Raw genomic sequence first — 23,854 nt, 5'->3', positions numbered from 1 at the left:
TCAGAGTGTTGACAGAAAGACGGACAGACGGACAGACAACCGAAAATGGACTAATTAGGTGATTTTATAAACACCCATAGGAAAACATTGTTCGTATCATCAATATTTTTAAGCGTTCTAAACTTGAGACTAAACTTAGTATACCTTGCATATTTCATATACATGGTATAAAAACCTAAAACTAAATTCTTGGCTAGATTTTATTGTCCATGAACAATTTTAAACATAGAGGTAAAACAGCATATCAAGAATAAAACTAAAAACACAAACATTTTGAAATGTAGACACAATAGAGAAATATTAATAGGATTTAATATTGTCTTTTGGGAATACTATTACAAAAAAAAAAAAAGAATCTTTTGCGATTTACATTTTAAGGAACTATTTTTTAACTGATAGATACAATTTTTTGATAACATTTTTTGTTACAATATCAATAGTTTTCTTTATAAATAAAAAAAAGTCCTTTTTTACCTTTATTCAAAACTTTTTTTTAAAGTGTATTATATACAAATTCAAAGTTATTTATGTATATATTCTTTGCATTTATTTGTTAATCTTGTCGATTCTGGGTGAATTTGAATAGAAGATGAAAGTTTGTGTATACTTTGTGGTGTTTGTATAGAGGTTTGTATCTATAAGTAAACATTTGAAAATGGGAAAAATTGTATTCAAGTTGATCGTATGTGCCTAGTCCGTTCTCAAAATTCTACAAAATAGTAAATATAGACGATTAAGACACGCGTTATATACCTAAGTATTTCCGATATATATATCAAGGTATTTCCGGTTGTTGAGAAATTAAGACGCCTAAACAGTTATATTGGAGCTCTCAATTATGAAATAAATTTCGTGGCAGACTGCACGCAGTTGGTGCAGTCCGCCACCAAATTAGCAAAGAGTAACATTCATAATAAGAGTAATCACGACTAGCTAATTCTTACTGATGATGACTACTTGGTAGTCGAAATACGTATTTATGAAATACAAAAAACTGATCTAGGAAATTGGGGCAAAAATAGAAATTTATTTCGGAACATCCTAGAGTTCTCATTTATTATCTTCGTTAATATTTATACTCTCAATTATGGTTTAATATTATGTCCAGACAAATAAGTTTCTTTTTTCTAGAACATAAAAATATTCAACGATCCAGAAAAAAATCGCCTGTTAAAGAAGGGTAATCACAACTTCAAACCATCCCGAATAGTCAAAGTAAAGCAAGCGTATTGACGTTCTCTAGTTCTCTATACTTAACCAATAAAAAAAAAGACACCATGGTGAAATGACGGATACAACTTTAAGCTTCGGTTTCCACAGATAAAGGTGGCATTATTTAACGGTCCTAATATAATGGTGATTGAATGGAGAAGTAAGGATGTATCCATTACAGCTTTTTAATAAAGCCACATGAAAACTTTAACTGAAATTTTATTCATTATATTTAATTGACTTTTTAAAAAGTTTTAATTTTATTTTGAAACACCCTTCAAATGGATTATTTGATTCTTATAAACTTTTATTACCTGCGCTCCCATCAATTATTCACGAATTATTGACGAAATGAACAAAACAAAACCCCAAAAAGTCTCTTTCAAATCACCTTCTAACAAAAGAAAAAGTTTTTTCTCACTAAATTATGAATATTATTTTTTAAACGTATTAAATTGACTGACATCTTTTAATTCAACTGAAAGCATCGTAGAATTCATTATTATTTTTCGCCAAAAAATTTTTTCAAAAAATAAAACCAACGAAAAATGTACAAAAAAGTAATAAATAATTTGAATAAAGTAAAATATAATGTAGTTACAATTATTATTCTTTTTGAAGTCGGTATCAGCCAAGTTAATGTATCAAATTATTCAGTCACAGTTGTTCACAGTTGTCCTTTGCTGACACCGACTCCAAAAATAACAATAATTGTTAACTACATTATATTTTCGTTATTTTTTACTTTTTAGTGCATATTAATTTGGTTTTGAATTTTTTTTTTTTTTGAAGTAGGTTTTTTTTTATTTTGTTAAGAGTTTGTTTATCGATTTAATATTTATATAATTTGCAGTCTCTATGGCAATCGTAAGTTGTGACATCACCAAGTGCTATTTTCCTCTGCTTCAAACTGTATTTTCGTGGTCTTTCATGTTATCCAAAAATTGAACCACATGATGATTTGGCTCGATAACGAACGTCGATTATAGAAATAACAAAAATTTAGAACACAGGCCAATTTTTAAATGATTTTGACTCAGGGTTCGAGGATATATATCAATGGATATATATCAATGGATATATATCAATGGATATATATCAATGGATATATATCAATGGATATATATCATGATATATATCCGATATATATCATGATATATATCCGATATATATCAATACAAAAATGATTTAAAAAAATTTTATATTATTTAGTAATTTTTGGCGTTTGTTACCGTATTTCCACTTCCCAAATTTTGATGGCATTGGAGTAAAGTTAAAACCTACTAATACTAAGCTCGAATCGTGTCGTGTCAGAAAAAGTTCGTTACTAAAGAGTAAGTTTAAGTAAGATTCAGAATCGGAAGATGATCTAGCTTTATCTTCCTTGCAGTCAAACCAAGCACAATTATGAAACGACATTTTTTTTTATTTTTTATTTGGTAATTAACAGTTTATTACGAATGACTGATGACTGATTTGATAATTAAAAGACTGATTATACTCTAGAGTCATTATTTGTAATGTTTATTGTTTTGTTGCCTAACTGTTAGTATGACCATTGACTGATAACAATTTATAAAATTGTTTTTTGTTTTAAAATTGATTTTTATTTATAAAAATTTTATTATTTTTAATTGATTTTGCCTGATCTAGAAGAATATTTTATGTTTTGGTTTCATTTGTCTGATTTGAAGTGCCTAAGTAAATAAAACCTTTAAAACATTTTAGTTTTTTTTAAATATCAAAATTTTGATATATATCGGATATATATAAAAAATATCCGATATTTTGATATTTATAATAAATATCGGATATTTTCGAACCCTGTTTTGACTACAATACCTAGTTTACGAAAAACTTTCCTCGTAAAATTAATAATTGAAAATCTAAAGCACACAATTAAAAATTAATTCATTTAAAATGAAATATACAAAATATATAATTAAGATGCTCATATTTTCGATGTATTCTAAAGGTACCTACGTCAGCTCAGAGTTCCCATATGAATATTTTCGGTAATATAACATCAATTAACAAAAACAAATTAGTATGTATGTATGAATGTATGGCCTATTCAATGTAGGCAGGTAATTTAAATTCGAAAAGGATATACCACATTTGACGACAATATTGTTTAATGTATGTAGGTATAATTTCTATGTGATGAATAAAATTGTTCCAACATCTTATACATTAGAGTGAATATGTTATTCTATGAGCGTAGAATACGTATCAATACATATATTTTAGGCTATTTGTGGTAGCTAAATTTATATTTTATATGCAAAACAATTAATTGATATATTATGTATATTATGAGCTATGAATTTTGAGAATATATTTTACGTGTACCTACTGAAAATAAATATTTTTAATATATTATGCGAAGATTTTAATTGTTTTGTCAATAAGTTTTATTGAATTTATAATTTATTAGCCTTTATGATAAATATGTCAAGCAGTCAATAAACTAGTCATAAACAAGATCCCTTAAAAAAATTTCCAAAAATTGAAAAACTTTTGTTATCTCCAATTTCGTTAAAACTCAGTATGTAAGGTAATTTTGACCCAATCATTAAATTAATCTGATTGTTATACTTTCTGGATCAAAATTACCCCATCTATCGAGTTTTGTCACATTCCAAAACAAAAATTTTTTCCCGATTTTCTCGATTTTTTCAAAGGGGTACGTACCCCTTAAAAAAATTGCAAAAAATCGAAAAAATTTTTTATCTCCAATTTCGTTAAAACTCAGTATATAAGATAATTTTGACATTACATTTGTTGACTGGTCGAATAGTTTTTAAGATACGGACTAAAATCTATCCAAATATTGCGATATCTCAGAAACTCTGTATCCAATCATTAAATGAACCTGAAACTAACAAAATACTATTTAGTAAAGACAGCATACTTAAATTATACCTTTGGTCATTTACACTCGTCCCCAACTTATATAAATTTATAGCCTTATGATTGACGCTATAAAGTGACCTTCATTATATTCGAATAAAATGGGGTTAGTGATTTATGACACGAAGTATAAGAAAAAGTACTGGTGATACTAAACTTTAATGAATAAAATTCAATCAATTTAAAATACAAAACTAAAGTCATTATTCCTTACACGTTCTATTAATAAAACACGTCAAATCCTTATAATTTGTTCCCATAAAAGTCTGATATTACTACAGTCATATGTCCGTAAATACAAGGTGGTACTCTTGATAAGATAAACTATACGTTTAAAATGGTAGTTAATTACGATTTTGTCGTAAAACGAAGATTTTGTCGTAGTTATTAGGTATTTTTAAAATGTTGAAATAAATAAACAAATCCCAAATTAAACGTATATAAATTCAGAGATTATAATAGATGATAATAAAATTGCAATTTTAAGCTTTTCCAAAAATATTCGACTTCTTAAAAGATAAAATTTAATGTTTCTAAATAAATTTTCTCCAAGCTTTAAAAAAGGCCGTTTATTTGGTATTTTTGCTAAAATTTCAAACTAAATAGTTTCGGAAATATAACTGAACAATTACAGTTAATCATCTGTATTATGGAGATAAAGATAGACAAGCACGAAAGTGATGAAGTACTGAAGGATTTTATGTTATCGCCTGTTGACAGCCCACTCTGTATAATATTAAATAAACCATACAATATACTTCTAATAAAACACTAATGATTCAATTAAAGGGTTCAATCAAAATAATAATGGCCTCTTGATTATTTTATATACCTATTCATAGATAATATAATATATAGGGTAAGATGTAAACTTAGAGTCAATGTACCTTGAATCATTCCGTAATTTCTATATTATTTCTATATATATGGACAGCATTTATGATAAAAGGGTATTTTAAATTTGTTTTCGAATAAAATAAAAATTTTGTCTATTTACAAACTGACCTTTGCATTTTGTTTGATAAATTTTTTTCAACGCAAATCATTAGATAATGGTGAGTGAATTGGTATACCATGTTCCAGTTTTAAACATAAAGTTATATTTGGAAGAGATAAAGTTTCAAATAAGCAAAGAATCTAACAATATGCACCGTATGCTCTAAATTTAACAATTATTCTTGTTTTTTATGGGACGCCAAGTATAGGTAGCCGAAATAAGAAGTTGAAGCTGTAGATGGACACTCACAAAAGTGGCTTTTTTAAACAGAAACATGTAGAGTTTTCAATGTTTAAATGATGTTCTCTAGAGAGAACCGAAGTGATTCTAAGTACACTATGATTTTAACTGTATTTACCATGAGTCAAATACCATCATCGATGGTTGCTCAATAATTTAAATTCCTGAACAAAAATATTCTATAAAAAAATAACAGTGCTCTAAACAGAGGCAATTTCAATTTTAATATTACAAGTGAAAACAAACAATTGACTGAGTTAATTGTTGAAATCACGGGTAAACAGTGACGAATACGAAAAAATGTTTCAATCAAAACTTTATTTTTTTTTTAAGGAACATTTCTTACTTTTGAACCTTGGTTCTATCTCTAACGGTTTACAAGATGGGTTCTACGGACCCAAGACTCAATTTATCTATGTTGCTCATTTACGAACTTGACCTCACTTTTTACGTCTTTAGCAGCTATAAAATTTCAACTTGATATCTCCTTTCGTTTTTAAGTAATCGTGATGACAGACGAACAGACGGACAACAGACAGGCGACAGACAACCGGAAATGGACTAATTAGGTGATTTTATGAACACCTATACCAAAATTTTGTTCATAGTATCAATATTTTTAAGCGTTAAAAACTTGGGACTAAACATAGTATACCTTGGTATATACTAGGTAAAATAATGCAAGTTTTGATTCAAGGTACTTCATCTTTCCTTATATATTGATACATGGAGACGAATTTAGTATAAAGTTCTACCTCTTTGAATGTATAAACTTTCACTTATGAATTCGTAATTATTCATCAAACATCGTCGCATGACCCTTTCAATAATAAATATCTATCAAAAGCAAAATATAATATATATTTTATATACAATACTTAAGTTCACTATCCAGTACTGTATTATTTCGAGAAGTTTCTAGAAAGTAGTATATTTGATAATTAATATACAATATAAGATCAGATTTGTGATTCGAAGAATCTTATTGAATTTCTTTTGTTTATCAATTTTCATTATAAATTTATATGTCTGCTAATTAGTATTATTCATTAAATTATGTTCGATATTTTGTTAAATTCTAAGAAATTTATATATACCAAAATGTCTGTTTCGAAGAAATTGAAATCTCATATATTTTACAAGGATAGTTTGGTGTAATAAGAGAGAATACAATTAATTTATTCAAAATGGTTGGTTTAGTTCACGAAATTCAAAGAATAAAATTAGGGAATAACGTAGAAAAAAATATAAATACTGTTTAAAAATTCGTTAATTAAGTGTAAAAAAATATTTAAAATACAGAATTATTTTGAGATATTTAAACGCAGTCTTTTGACGCTCTCTGTTGATGACGTATTAATATGTGACCTGTCAATTGTTGACAGTTCAATGTATAATTTACACTTTACAACACAGAGTTTACACACGTTATTATTAAGTTTTCTAATAAAAAGTCGTGGAATAATACCTCAATGTAATACCATACAAAATATAAGTAATTAATACCATACAGTATGTCAACGAATTTGATAAGCCAATACTATGACGTTATTTCCGTTTCAAACGAAATATCGATATTTAGCGAAATGAAATCTGTTGCATGATTTTAGTTATATTTTTTAAATAAAATTGCTTAATTTAAAATTTAATTTCGAGTATTGTGATATTTATTTCAATTGCTAAATTAATGATTGTTTTGTTATCGAAAATCGAGAACGCTATAATAGGCATGCCGCGTACAGAATTGTTTACGCTGTAACCCACAAAGCTACTTTTAGGAGCGTAGTAGGAGGTAAATATTCAAGAATGTTTTTTTACATATTGTAAGCCATAAAATGTAAAAAACTACAGAAAATAATTCAGAAGTAAAAAAGCATGCTATTAAAAAAATTAAGTTTCTTGAAAAAGCTTTCAAAATATTTTTCAAATTAAAGCAGAATGAATTTATAAATAAATTTTCTACATACATTTTATAATAATTAAAATACCATTGTAGTTTTTAATTTATAAAATTGTTGAGAATATATAAAACATAATATAATTATAATTATTTTTATTTATTTATTTTAAATGATAAAACCACATGGATAGACTGACTATTTTTTTTTTACTGAAGAGTGTTTTATTCTGAAATAGAGAAGAGATATTTTAAATAATATATCATCTCTTAAGGGATATTTAATTAATTTGTAATCTGTTTTTAATTACATTGCCAGATAAATTACTTAAATTATTTATAAAAATAAATTATTGTAAATTATTGTGATTATATTAAAATGTATGCTTATAAATTAGTGCGGAATTTACAGGAAATATTTTCGCAGCCTCGACTGAAAGCTACCTTGTCAAATGTTTCATAAAATGGGTGTGCAGGAGTGAAGAGATACCTGGAATACAAATTAACACGAATGGTACAAGAAAAACACAGATTTTTACTAATTAAACCTAGATTATTCTCTTTTTCAGGGGGTACATAGAAAAAACATTTTTAGTTAGACTTTCAGACTGAGTGAATTTATATTTCGTTGTCAAACCATTCAAATTACTGGTAAAGGATTTCCTGAAAAAACTAATATACAGGGTGTTCAAGCATAGCTTTACAACGCTCATATTGCTTAGATCAAAATAGGTCGGTTTGGTTAATCTTATCCTCGTAAAAGTTGCTCCATTTTGGCCCTATACGTTCTTGAAGTTTTGAAATAGTTATTCTTCCATAACTTTAGAACGGATACCGCGATGTTGATGAAATTTGGTGTGGGGACACTTTTTTTCATATAAAACAACTCAAGACAAACAACTCTAAGTATAGAATTTAGGTGAAGTTTTACTGTTTACGGCAAACATGCTACTCTTCATAAACATCGATTATTCTTATGGTTTACTCAGAATTTGCAATTTTTTAAAACAATATTTTAAACAAAATTAACTTTCAAAAAATTATTTACATTTGACTCAGATATATTTTTGATAAAAATAAGACTTAAACAGCATTAGTTATTCAAATGATTCATTGCTTCGGTATTCGGTATAAGTTTTGTGTGCGCGATTTTGCATTTTAAGATTTTTTGCAAGTTTTTATCCGTTACTCAATCCAAACTTTATTATAATAAAACAATTATACAGTCAGTTGACATGGTCAGCAGAGGAAGTCGCGTCGTAATCAGTTGAGCTCTCAGGATCTTGATTTTCATTAATTAATACCCAAATTACATTTAAGGAACAGTTTTTGAAAAATGCTGTTCAAAAAAACGCTGTTTCAAATTAAAATTATAATCACAAAGATATTTACATAGTCCATTAAAAATCCTAATAAATAAAACGAAATCAATTTCTAAATAAGTCATAAATATTATATTTTTTCTTTGCGTAAGTATGTGTGTGTAACGTCGGTAAACAAACATACACACGAGTCAAGGCATTTATAAATTATGGAATTCAAGATGGCGATAAAAGTAATAATATGACTTAAATAATAAATAATCGTGTTGGATATGATCGTAAGGTCCGATTATACTGAATTAATTAAAAATCAGTTTCTTGCTTTCTGGGCTACGATTGGTAACACAATACGCAGACAGAAATGATAGGCAATTTTCATCTGTCGAAATGGTTGAAAAATGGATTTGAGAAATCGAAAAATTGCTCTTCATATTTCAACGTCTGAGGCAGTTACAAATTTACTAATATTTGTTTCTGCGTATTATATTGTCAATGACAAAGTTGAAATATAAACGATTGACAAACACAAATCATCTAAATACAAAAGCCGTCGCACTTTTCTTTCACCTCAATTTGATTGAAAATCTATTAGGACTTAAGTTCGTCATCGCGAAAACAAACATCAACATTTCGAAATTGATTACTATCATTTTTGGTTGAGTTGACGTAACCAAACTTAAAACTATAGCGTAAAATTTAAGGTTTTGATTTTCGAGGAGAAACCAATGACTATAAAAAAATTTTATAATAATAATAATAATAATAAAAATAATAATCATTAAAAAAATGTGAAATTTGCAACGAGTTATAAAATCAATCAATTATTGTTCATAATAAATTAATGACAAATTTAATTACTTATGAAATTCATAATTAAAGTTTCTCTGTGTTTGTTTGTGTGTTTTGTTGATGGGAATGGAAAACATCGTGATTTCATGTCAATTTATTTAAAATAATGAGTTACTTTTTTTTTCAACTTCATATTAAAAACTCGAGACATGAAAGACTGTTTTTTTTTTTCGTTCAACATCATATTTTATTGAATCAAAAAAGTTGTTTTCTTTAGTTAGCTTTATTTTATAAAAAGTTACATATTTAGAATGTTGTTGAAGTTTTTTATTTATTTATTTATTTTTAATTTTATTTTTGTGTGTTTACTTCATTTAATTCATTTGTTATTTAACTCTTAATTACTTGCATTGTACCAAAAATTGTCTCACAAATTTCCATCTGTTTTGAAATGACCCATCAAATACTGCGCTTATAGCTGTAGTTCAATTATATAAAACAGAAAATGTTGTTGTGAATAAATCTCTCCGCTCAGACTTTTCTTCCAAAGAGCTTCCAAGCATTTACTTTTAACTAAATCCAGCATAACTAAAAATACAATTTTCAAACAGCTTGGATCACAGCTAATACACTGTATAGTCTCATGCGTTCACTAAAAGGTTAAATTCATAATTTATTACAATTTATCGGAAAAATATTCTTTGCGTATACTCGGTGATTTATATACTTTGCAAATAGATCGTTAATCTTACTGATAAATCAATTAGTTTTGCGTTCGGAGTTTCAGAAATACTAAAGATAATCAATAAAATCTTATCTCTTTAAAAATATCTCTTTGGTGTGCATTTATTTTATAGTATATACTGGCTTAAAATTTAGTCGATGCATATCTTTGGTTAATTACCTCTTGTGTTAAGCTAATAGGGTACTACTAATTAATTTTGAATAAGTGGAGCTTAAAAAATTTAAACTTGAAGATCTTAAAAAGTTTTTAAAGGTCGTGCATAAACTTATCAATAATAAAGGACACTTTTCTAAGATTTTATAAGACACAAAATATGAGTTAAAAATACTAAAAACCTATTTTCAATTTGTTAATAAAATATTATTCATGTTATTCAACTTACATCAAGCAAGTCAGTTTTGGAATATTTTTTAAAATTTGGAGATGAGGAAACCAGATTTGTTTGACTCCAGAAGTAGACAAAACACTTTTTGTCTCGACGACTATCATCATAAAATATACTTATTTAAAAATATAAGTTTAAAGAACTTGAATATTTATAAAATAAGTCAAAAATAATGGAATGTTTTGACAATCTTTGCATAAATATTTATTCGACGGAATTTCAACATTCAACATTCATTTTTCAATTAACTTTTACATCAACAAACATTCATAAAAACTGTCAATGTTGTTTGTAATCGATTAAAAACCCATTAAGAAAACCTACCGCCTCAGACAATCGATCTTCAGCGTAGGTCTCCTACATAATTATTGTGAATCTCCAGAAATAAAATGAAAAAGACATTTTCACAAGGATATCAGATATTTCATCGTTATTCACGTAACGAAAACCTACAGACTGACTCCGTGTCACTCCGTTAAATGTAAATAACAAACCATCGATTTGTTTATTTCTATTTCTAATGTATTTTTGTTGAAATGAACTTTCGAAAACCTCTTGTGAAAAATTATCTAATGTCTTAAAAATGATTCAGAAATATTAGACCAAATCTTGAGTCCAAGCAACCAAGCATTGTAAGAAATTATGATATTTGATGGAAAACTATGTTGCTGGATCGTAATTTTATGCAGTTCAGGGTACAGTCTTAATAAACGTAAAATTTGAACCATTCTAAGTGACATAACTATAACAGTAGATGTAATTCACATATAATGTTATAGCTTTATCATCTAGAATAGTAAAACATTTGCACTTTTTGTGACTGAGAGTGTCACAAACACAAAAAAGATATTATCTATGATTGGTCGTTTTAGTAGTATCGAAAGTTACCAAAATTTAATTTGATCATCCATAAATTGAAAAAAAGCTGAAATGTTTATTTTTTGTTCTAGGATCCAATCTCGATATCATTTATTTTGCAAGCTCGTTAAAAAAATTTCTACTTTATCAACCAAAATTCTCGATTATGATTCACATAAAAATAAATTGTAATCAATTAATTATATCTGACAAAAAATTTTAAAAGACAAACTAACACAGAAAAAAAATTAATTTGTTAGTTTTAATTAACTTTAATTACACTAAAAGTTTAATTTAGTTTAATAATAATGAAGAAAATTAATGAGCTGAGTAATTATGAACATTTTAGTCGTATAGTAATATTGATGTTAATAAGTTTTGTGTGATAGTATTATAATGAGTTTAGTATAGCATTTACATAGTTATGTACCGTCTGCCCATAATGAAGCGAAATATTTATGATTCTTTTTGTTTCCCCTTTTTGATAATCGGTAAATGCACACTTGATCCCTATCCCTATATATTATAAATGTGAAAGTAAGGGTGTTTCACACAAAAACTAGCGAATGATTTTTAATGAAAATGTACAGCAATATTACTCATACATCAGAATAACACATGAGCTATAAATTAAAAAGATATAGATACTAACAAATTTTTAATTTTACTATGACATTTACTATTTTAAATTTTAACAGAAATCTTTAATATATGGTTCAAAATGATGATCACAGGCGGATCAGAGTTATGATAATCTTTTTGAACCATAAATTAAAGATTTCTGTAAAAATTTTAAATAGTAAATGTCACAATTCATGGCTACCTTTTCTGATATACTCAATAAATTATGACCACTTTACAATTAAAAAAATAGAAAACTGTGCATATCTTTTAGCTGCGTAAAAAAATCCCTTCAAGTGTTATGGAACGTTGATAAAAGAGATCAAAGGAAGTGGAGATTATAAAGCGGTGGTTTTTAATTTTAAGCCCAGTGAAGCGGACGGGTATCAAGCTGGTAAGAAATAAAATAGAGGTTCTAGCCATGGTTCGTGTGAAGAATGCCATGGAAGTTTTCAATTTTTTTTCCATCTGACCTTATGTTAAGAAACAGATATCGACAATATGATACGTGAAAAAGTGGGAGACATTTTGCAACTGGCGAAATTGTTGAAAAACGGTTTTGTTTTTACAATTTCATTCTATTTTCAATTTTGCTTTTTGTTCGTTGTTATCTGTCTGCCATTATTTGCACGTATACTGTTCTCGATAACTACCCCGTTACATATGTGACAGACAAGATAAATTCTAAGAACCCCGTTTATTTCCATAAACTCGGCCGTTGCGCCACTGTTCAAACCTCAATTTTTTTATGTCAAAATTACTATTTTGAATTGCAGACCGAGAAAATCATGGAAATTATTTGGGTTGATTATGAGCACTCGGTCTATTAGTATATGACGTTTTCAGTGTGTTCATTAATTCTCTTTTCCCTTTTCAAAAACTAAAACTTTTAATATCAAATTACATTTTTGTAAAAAAATTAAATATATACTTAACAAAAATTATTACACAAAATTCATATCATATTTCATAAAAAATAAACAATATATTTATGGTTATTTAATTTCATAATTAATCTTTTTACGTTTTTGGTATTCGATATGGTTGATCGGATTCTCTTTCTTACTATTTACGGGTATAAGATTCATTTAAAATACCTTTAACTGTTTGTTCCTTTATATGACTTTGTAGAGATTTTTAGAATTTCCAAAATTGATAATATATTTGCTATTAAAATAGGAAGAGAGAATATATTGCTGTACAGTTTCATTAAAAACCATTCGCTAGTTTTTGCGTGAAAGCGAAACAAATAAACAAACAAACATCCCTACTTTCACATTTGTAATTTATAAGGATTCTTGAATATTATTCGATATTCTGAAGGACCAAAACCATCCTTAATAGACACTAATAGATGGATAATTTATTCCCAGAAAAGTAAAACCAATCAGTTTAAATTTTGCTTGAAAGTATTTCTTATCTAAAACGATTGTATAACACCATTTTAAGCACAGTATATCTTACAAAAATAACATTTCTTAGTAGATTTAAGACAGATAAACTAATAAAAATCCTAGTAGGATCAGAAAAGGTAAAAGTTTTATATTTGGATATTTACAGAGAATTTCTTTGGTAGATAATAAATGACTTGTTCAAATAGCTCATGTTTTTTTATAGAAAATGTAGAAAGTTTCGACAATGAATAAAATATCGTGGATTTCGTAAGGAAATCTGCATAAAAAATCATATTTGCCGAGTTTTGCTGTCCCAACTCACTATAACCTTTATTTTTACCAAATACTTCGAATTTATAACCAGTGCAAAATTATTGTATCATGCTTAAAGGAAAATTCTTTTCTAAATAAGTAACTTAAAAGAGATTATTCCCCGCTGTTATTCATTCTGGCAGGCGTTACGTATTCTTGTTTATGAATTATTTAATTCTAGTTTATGATTGTTGAAACGACATCAAATATTAGAAGGCAGAAATGACTTGTAAGTTTCAAATGATTAGAGTAATGACCTGGATTCAATATTACAGTGATATATGGGCACATCGTACGCGACCGACAAACAAATAATAAATTCCTTCTTATAACATAGAAATAACCTTGCATGCTTCTACGTTCAAAAGCGGTAGTTACGTTTAAATACTGTTTATATGGTGCAAAACCACTCAGTAGATTTTTTATCATTTAGGTACATGAAAATTTGAATATATAAATGATTCATAAATATTTTCAAAAAATATTTCCAGATGAGTCATACTCAAAATGACGTTTTGTATTTTTTATCATTTGTTTATTTTGTTTTGTTTTATGAGGAAATTTTTATGGAAACTTTATGAAATGTAACAAACTTTTTCAAAAACGTGTCAGAGAGGGGTTATTTTGCTTTAATTTTATTTAAATATAATGTAGTTTTATATATCAAGGGCTTAACCTGCCAAAATAACGTTGGGTCACGTTCTAGACTAACGGTGCCGTAGGTATACACATACCCTACGAAATCATAGATTGTAAAGGCTCAGAAAGTTCTGTTATTCTTACTGTTAGAACTTTATGATTGTTCTTTTTCATTATTCTGAAAACTGGTCAACATATGCTATAGAAATTTACTAAGCCCATAAAGACTTTTTCTAATAACAAATGAGTTAGAATTTTAAGCGAATAGTTTTTGTTCTCCATTCATGAATGAGAAAATATGACAAATACTTGAAGAAGCAAGAAGTACTGGGAATAACCAGGCACCTTTTAAAAAAAATATTTACAAAGCAACTCTTTACTTGTGTAATTGCACGTGTATCCAAGTATATAATCGCTCAATTTATTGATAAATAAATGTCTGTTCCGAACATGACGAAAATTAGCGGTTGATAAATAAGAAGAAATTTGTTGATATTTATACGGAAAAGTTTAATTTTACTTCGCACACTAGTGACTCTCGAAAGCATCACGTTATGACTGCGGTATTTAAATGCAAAGTCGTAGAATTCTCATGACTCTGATCAAAAATTCTCATGACTCGAAGTAAGCATCATATTCCAAGTTTTAAAGAATATTGATAAACCTCTAAGCATGTGAGTGTCATGTCCGACGCATTCTTACTTCTATTGAAATAAGCCCAAACAGGCTTGGAAATTGTGTAGCTTCAAACTCAATAAGGGTCGAAATTAAAAACAAAAGTAGATTATGTCAAAATCATGATTAACTCGGAAAGTAAACTGAGATAATGAAGGCTCTGGTCTTTGAACTATGACCAAAATATGAAGAGACGACTTCTTACAATTTTACCGGTGAAACTGCTAGTAAGTTTAGGAAGATAGATGAAGTGTTATATTTATATTAAGCAGAATAAATAATCTTTGAGGCGTTGACCGCTTAGGCATAGTAAATTGGTAAGAAACAAACCCCTAATCCCTAGTGTATGATGTCAGTCATATTTACACCTTTTCTTTTGTGGCTCAGCTAGGCATGTGTTTCCTCCATTTACATAGATAGGACGTTTCTTTTTACGTCGCTTTGAAAGCCTTTAGTTTAGTGGTAAGCCTTTTATTGGATTTTCTTCCTCTTTGTGTTTATAATGAGATAATTGCAAAAATCATTTTGTCTTACACCGGAAATGGGAGCCACATACATAAAAAAGAGCTATTTTATTTCTTGGGGTTTTGGCACGCGCTATATAACTCAAAATTGGTAAACGAATGCTCTTAAATTTTGAGCCCGCTATTTAACTTAAGCTTTTCAGCATGTTTTGTAACAAGCTTCTGTGAATTTTCGTAGAGAATAAACTGGCAGGTTCTGGAAAATCAAAGCATGCAAGAATTTCTATAGGTGTCCTTACCAAGGATAGCATTGTGTTGGGGTCTCATTACTACTTTCAGTGTTGTCAGTGCTACTATTCAACATATAGTCTTATGGAAAAGTGATAAAACATTTTAAGGATTAATTAAATGCCTCAAATTTGTAAACACTTAATTATAAGAAAAAAATTTGAATAACTTTCAAATAAATCCACAAATAATTGACTTTTTTTTATTCCATTGTAAACAAAAACCGTCGGTGGCTCGCATACATTAAACATTAATAAAAAACATTGCGTGGGTCTACTACAATATACTACTGCATGTATTTGACACTACCAGTAAACATAACCCATAATGTTACATGTTATATACAGTCTAACACGTAATTTGACAACTCGTTAACTTCCGTCGGAGCGAAAACACGTGAGTTTCCATTCTTAACAATAACAATACAAAATAGTCAACAATACATTATTTTTAACAATCACTTACCTTATATAAATATTGGTCGAACATACGGCATACATCAACGTCAGTACCTACGCAATAGGTAGCCTCCATATTCTCACAAGAACCAATTAAGGTGTTAATTGATGCCACTATGGGCCGGAGATGTTCCAGTGCGCTGATTGTCGCAGTGATAAAATTACACGCACTAGCGGGGAAAACTTATTTATATATATATTTAAACTTAATGAAACGAAAATATACAAAAAATCACACACAAAATCAAGCAAAAAATCACTCTCAACTCTCAGAAACTGTTTCAAAATAAACAACGGCACTTATTTATTAATGTACAATATCCAAACAGAGCACTAAAAAATTTTTGAAATATTTAGCATTAAATGTAATTAAAAGATTCAACACTTGGTTCATTGTTTTATAAAATAATAAAAAAGACCACAAGTTTTTAAAAACAGTTTAAAAACCACTTAGTTTTGGTCCAATTGAATTGGGATGGTTTAAAAAACAAGAATTTTAATTCATATGATTTAATTTGATGAAACTGAAAATGAAACACACTTGACAGAAAACATTCATGAATACGATGTGAATTAGTTCGTATAATAAGCTATGTGCGTGAGATGTTTCCCCGCCAAAGACGATATACAGAATAATGTTTAGCCGCTTACATCGACATCCATCGGCGGATAGCGCCATTACCCAATACCCCACCACGTACACACATACATATATATACATGGTACAAATATATGTACATACATATTTACTCCGCTACATACACATTGATATAGATGCGCGCATTAAAACTAAAATGATAAGAGTCCCGCGTCGATTTGAAAAAATCCCATCATATACACAAAAATCTATGAAAAAAGTATAAATAATAAATAAAGACATGAAATGAATTTAAAATTCCCCGCTGCATGTCGCTACCAACAACTACCCTCTGAGTGTTCCTTACCCTCATATGTGTGTGCATATGAGGATGCTGTATGTGTGTGTATATTTTGTAAGATGGATTATGTTTATTTTTTCCTCTTTTTCTCAACAATTTTTAATATACTTTTTTAAATTGTAATTTCTTTTAGATGAACAATTTTTTTCCCTGCATGGATGAAAAAATGATAATAATGTATTTATGTAGAAAAGTATATAGAGTGTAAATTAAATCCGTGAAGAAGATTTGAGACTTTAATAAAACTAAGCAATCAATAGAAAATTTGTTCGTAAATAAAAGTATACTAAACTTCTGAAATCAATATAACCCCTCACAAATCGTACTAAAGCTTAGGGGGAAGAACTAATATTCCCATAACAATTTGTTTTATATATCGTCGAATATCGAAATTTCTAGTACCAGAACACGCTAGAAAATTTAGGTGTATATCACTTTCAAAGTTAGAACATTTCAAAAATTTAATTTGATTTATATGCTTTCCATTTATTCTCGCTTTGGTTTCTTTTTAGATCTGTGGTTTCTCAAGAAAATTCCAAAATCTGTGGTTTCTCAAGAAAAACTGACTGACTCAAGTCGCCTCGAGAGCTTCCTTTTATAACCTGAGGTTGTTCTAGAGACTTCTGGTTAAAAGAATGTTCGAAAGAAGGGTTTCCACCCATTTCCACCCAAAGCAACCAAGGTTGTTTTCACCAGGAGATCAAGGGGGTATTTACCGCCTCAACGGGAAGTTGATTGAAGTGGGTGGTCACAGAGAAAACCCTGTCTTCACGTACTAACAACGTTAGCATTTTATGTATATATTATTGTCTTGATTTTGATTGCATTTATTATTCTTTGAATTTTCTGTGTTTAAGAAACACTCTATAGATATTGTAGCAAAAAGTATTGCATATTTTATATTTAATATTAAATTTTCATATTTTCCTTTATTATTATTAGTTTTCCTTTAGTTTGTTTTCGGTATGTTTATTTTTATTTTTTTTGTAAATCCAAAATTTGTGCTTTTTAAACAATTGGATTAAATGCTTAATCGAATTGGAAAAAATACTAATATTTTTCTATTCTAGTTTATAAAAATATTTTGATAAAAAAGTTTCTAGAAATTGTAATTGAAAATTTTGTAAACATAATTTGTCTCCAAAAATGAAGTTTGAAATTTTCCAATGACTTTTTTTTCCTTTTCAATAAATCTGACGATATTGATTATCGTTGTGGTATACATTTTTCCCAGGCTAGGTCTGGCGGTCCATGAGGTATTTTTACCACCTTTCCGCTGATAATTTCATTTATCAGCTCCTCAATTACTTGCAGAGACTGAGTAGTCCATCGCAACTATTATTTATATTAATTTTCCTTGCGACGGCGGAAATCAAGGCCGCTACACTAGGCATACCGCGTACGGAGTTGGTTGCGTTGCAATCAACTGAGCTACTAGATAAACAATTAATGGAGCACTGAAAAATAGGAGCCTTGATGATTGAATCAGTATAGTAAACTGTAATATTATCAAAAAATGTACTATCCATCCTAAAAGTTTCATCCTTATCTCGACTATTATGACTTTTGAGTGACCCATGGGAGCTGACACTAACTGGTAAAACAAGCCGTTTTTGGACAAAGCATTACATTGATACACAACAGGTTTTCTCAGACTACCACAAAAACCTTTAATGTAACATGCAAAACTATTTTTAACCAATTTTAATAAAAAAAAAAAACGCTTTTTTTTCTTTGTATTTTTTAACTGAATAATTTTTTTAAATAACAAAAATTTATAAAATAATGATTGAATTAAATGTTAAACTAAGGTTGATCGACCATATTATTATATATTTTATGAATGCCTAATTAGTTATTCAACTTTGTAAATAATTTTTAATTATATTAAATTAGTTATAATAGAGTAGTAATATTTGCCATTCTAGTAAATACTAACTATAAGGTATATGTTAAGTATACTATTTAATAATAAACATCTTCGTTAGAACTTTGACATTTATATAAAATATAGAAATAGTTTATCTAGTGTATATTGACGTCAAATGAAGTAAATGTAATTAATTTAATGTCTATTTTTAAATAAATATAAAATATTAATTTTATAGTAAATCCATCGTCAAATGAGTAGTTAGATATGTCAACCAACCATATTAAAATTGTAGTATTTTTAATTACTAATTTTCATTCTATCTAACTAATTTTCGAATAATTTCCTTTGTATAATACTTAGAAAAATGAACTTATTTTAGGTTAAAATTAGATTGAGAGCTTTGATTACATGCTTCGAGGGAGAATGATATACAAAAAGCTAGACATCCCAACCTTTCGCCTAGAATTCACCCGTTGCATTTGTATTTTTTGATTAGGCAAGTGACTGTCACATATGAAACCACAGACACCAAAAGACGGCTTTAAGAATACTTCTTGTATCAAAAATCATAATGGCTTTCTATTCGCACCGTGCGTGAGCTTTATTGGATGCGTTCCCATGGGAACGATACACTACTTTAATTATAGAATTGTATGGAATTATATATAATTGTATGGATTTCATTTATGACTTACATTGAAAATTTAATATTATTATCTCACAAATTTAAATAAATAATTATGATAATTTATATTTGAAAATTAATATTTGTGCAATTTGATTTCTTATTTTTACAATTTTTAATGCATTAAGTTTTATTAATTCGTGTTTTCAATAATTTTAATTTGACATTTTCTATAAAATTAATATGTAAAGAACTGCAAATTGGTCATAACAGCCTCCTTTGTCGCCAAAATTTTGCACTGGAAGCGCTGGCATCGATTTTATTGTGCCTGCTATGACTACGCACACAACGAATTGATAATTTTCTGAAGTACTTTAAGAAATTAACAAAAATGGTGGAGGGGGCGGGAAGTATAAATTACATACCAAGTAAGAATAGAAGATTTTAGAAATCAAATTCTATCTCAACAGTGCCACATTTTCATCTTGATTCATCCTTTTACATATCAAATTGCCTTAGTAATGATGCGATTATTACTAAATGTCCCTACAGATCAACAATAATCTATAAACTGGTTTAGAAAAAGTATAACTTTGATAATGATGCACAAATCAAATTATAAAAGCAGACATTACACACAAAAAAAAGTAATTACCATAATTCATTTAACTTTTTTTGAAAACTATAAGAACTATACAAAAATAAAAAAAATTAACGGTTTAAATTTATTTTTACAGTGCAGAGAGCCGAGCCACAAAGCCAGAGAAGAGAGTATTACAGTTGAGTAATAAATAAATAAAAATATTTTTTTAATGGTTTTTAAATTATAACCTTACTTTAATTTATATTACAAGTCAATAAATTATATTAGCCTTGTATTTCAATGATTTTTTAATCTTGAATTATTTATTCTACATACAAAAAGTTTAATTTAAATGTACGATCATCTCATAAATAACACACACATCATTTTCAACCAATTAATTAACGGACGCAACGATAAACTTTTACAAAAACTAAAAAATTCATTTTTTTATTTTTATTTAATTTATAACATTATTTATTTATCTTTTTGCAGTAACATTAGAGCATTTTAAATGATTTTGCTTGGTTTATTTACTTGGTTAAATTATTCCATGATTTATTAATTTAAGTATATAATTAGGTTGAATTGTGCAATTTCATGTAACTTAAATTTTAAAGGCTGTGAGCTAAGGGACCAAATGCTTCATCATGTTCAGAATGGCTAAAAATAATAAGAAAGGGAGTTTCGTTTATGGTCCAGAATGGCCTTGATAATGCAATTTTGAAACATGTTTCTCTTAACAACTTCAAAATCAATTATTCAATTTTTCTCCAATTGGGTCAATAGATAAATGGTTTATCGGAAAAAAAACCTTCAAAATTAAAATTAAATTACAGAATATTTTTGAATATTTACAAATCCCCATAAAAATATTTTTTAATGCCCTGCTCATATGGTGTGCCTAAAAATAAGTCAATATAGCAAAACTTACAGATGTTATAAAGTTGCTTCGTTTGGCTACTTCTAGCCTTGTTCTAAGGAACATTTTTTACATTGCAAACAAAATTTTGTTCTATTTCTAACGGTTTACAAGTTGGGTTCTACGGACCCAAGACCCAATTGACCTGTAACCTGTGTTGCTCATTAACGAACTCGACCTCACTTTTTACGTCCTAAGCAGGCTATAAAAATTTCAGCTTGATATCTTTTTTCGTTTATGACTAATCGTGATGACAGATGAACAGACAAACGACAGACAGGCAGACAACCGAAAATGGACTAAGTACGTGATTTTATGAACACCTATACCAAAATTTTGTTCATAGTATCAATATTGTTAAGCGTTACAAAGTTGGGACTAAACTTACTATACCTTGGTATATTTTATATACATGGTATAATAATTATCATCACTTTAATGGACTTTGGAGTTATATACACTCCGGTCTCGAAAGATTTAATAATAATAATCGATAATTCGGTTGTTTGTTTCATAATTTTCTTGATACGTTGAAATTTACATAATTTTGATAGTTGTTTTGTAAATTCAGTTGATTTGACGTTTATTTTTGTAAGAGGATACGAGACTGAAACTATGGCAAATTCAAAGTATGGCCGTGGTAAAATATTTAACAAATTATTTAAAACGGTATTTAAAACGCATAATGAAAATTACACAAAATAGTGAATTATCGCCGAATTTACTATTTTAATAAAACATTCACTCCACCACCTTGATAATAATCGTAATTTATGATCATAAATTTAATTTTAAAATTCATAAATCGTTCATATAAAATATTGTGATAAATCATTAAAATCTAATATAAACGTTTCGATCATCAAACAACAAACAACCAACAAAGACGAGAAAAATTGTGAGAGAAAAACTCTCACTTATAAAATAAAAAAATTTACTGAGCGCCACACAACCTCTATGTACGAAAAAAGAAAATGGGCACAAAAAATAGATAGGCACCTACTTTAGGGGAATGTGTCAATTTCAAAAAAGCCTAAAAAATATGTTACATTTTGTTGGCTACAAGACAAGTATTTAGTCCGGAAATGACGAAAATGGAGACTATTTTGTAGTTCTGATAAAAAATTTGGTGTGAAAACTAGATGAATTTATAACAATGACTAGATGAATTTAAGTCAATCAATATGGAGAGCTCAGTGTGATCGGTTCATATGAAGAGTTCCCTACAGCTAGTGAATATGAACGAATGGATACTAAAGTGCAGTGTCAGAAATAGTTCTTGCATTAGTGTAAAATATACTGGCTGCAAAAATATTTGGAAATCAAGATTGTAAATTAATTTGTTTGAAACAATCAATGTATCTTTACTATGTAATACTATAACGGCATACCTTAAGAGAGAAGAAACACAAACAACAAAAATGCAATGACCTCCACAATTCCGACTTTTAATATACACATCAGCTTGGGAGAGAATTGTTGGAGCTATATTCCATAACTATATAGAGGTCAAAAGACTGTGAGAAAAACTCTCACTAATAATAAAAAAAAAGTTAATAAATAAAAATTTCCCATTATATACAAAGGGTAGGTTGGTGAACCAAAAGAATGTGTTATAGAATAGAAAAATCCTACATGTTTTGTTTTTCACACACAAGCACAGAAAAACGTTTTCATTAAGGAATGATTAAGTTTTATACATATCATGGCTTATACTTTTATGCGCGATACAATATGTGTTGTTATTTTCTTTTTTATAGTGAATGCATGGTTTGAGGTGAAAATTCACCACAACAATGTATTATGTTGTTCAAACTAAATCGAAACACTCGAAATGAGATAATATAAGATCAATATCAATATCCCTATCTCTTTCCCTATATATTATAAATGTGAAAGTAAGCATGTTTGTTTGTTTGCTTGTTTGTTTGTTTCGCTTTCACGCTAAAACTGCGAATGGTTTTCAAATGAAACTGTATAGCAATATAGCTGATATATCAGAATAACACATGAACTATAATTTATAAAGATATATTGAAAAACGGCTCAACTAATTCTGCTGATAACTATTTCAGTTCTTAAATGCGCGATTACGCGTCGAATAAACCAACGTGTTAATGTCATAACTGGTTCACGAGTTAATCGAGTCGAAAGAATCCGAACGAACATACGCACATACACACAGACATGGCATTGCAAAGGTTTGATTCGGATAGTAAGGCCTGAAAACCGCGGAAATATGTAAAACTGGAGATTTTCAAAATCAGCCCCATTACATTAACTTCCTCTGGGAATAAAAAAATTAAATACTGAAAATAATTATTTGTGTGTTTAGGAAAATTTTCATGGGTTTTAGGTAAAGATAATTTAAGCAGTATACACTTGATTTTTTTAAAATCTGGCACATATTATTTGCTTACATCTTGGGATCATTTTTTCATGAATTCTAGTCTACATTTGTATGTGGTTAAAGCTGGTATTACCCGTTGTACAATAGAATGAACGTGACTGCTTGGTGTTCTCTTATCGTAAAGTGAACACACTACACAGGTATATCGTATCGTAATATCTCTAATATAGTTTTTGTGGTCTTATTACTTTCGTCACTTTTTTTTTATTAGATTTTTTTTTGTATTTTTTTCAAATTTATTATAAAAGTTTCCGTAATAATATCAAGTTATTTTCGATGTTATGCTTTGGCTTA

At 28.2% G+C, this 23,854-nt stretch overlaps 1 protein-coding gene across 5 annotated transcripts in view; it reads right to left on the bottom strand.

Annotated features, from left to right (window-relative positions):
* The window catches only part of LOC123294813 (TOX high mobility group box family member 3-like), a 399,305-nt gene extending 382,793 nt beyond the window's left edge, over nt 1-16,512 (bottom strand). For 2 of the 5 annotated variants that reach the window (XM_044875974.1, XM_044875971.1), the window contains exon 1: nt 16,217-16,511. In XM_044875974.1, coding sequence (XP_044731909.1) covers nt 16,217-16,285 — 69 coding nt within the window. In that variant the 5' untranslated portion in view covers nt 16,286-16,511. Of the gene's footprint in view, nt 1-16,216 lie in introns of all 5 variants that reach the window. The other 3 variants (XM_044875973.1, XM_044875970.1, XM_044875972.1) reach the window with 3 other exon arrangements.
* Between the last annotated feature and the right edge of the window lie 7,342 nt (nt 16,513-23,854).

This window comes from Chrysoperla carnea, chromosome 3 (assembly GCF_905475395.1).
Source record: "Chrysoperla carnea chromosome 3, inChrCarn1.1, whole genome shotgun sequence".
Classification (NCBI taxonomy): domain Eukaryota; kingdom Metazoa; phylum Arthropoda; class Insecta; order Neuroptera; family Chrysopidae; genus Chrysoperla; species Chrysoperla carnea.
This window is presented reverse-complemented; position numbering and strand designations above follow the sequence as displayed.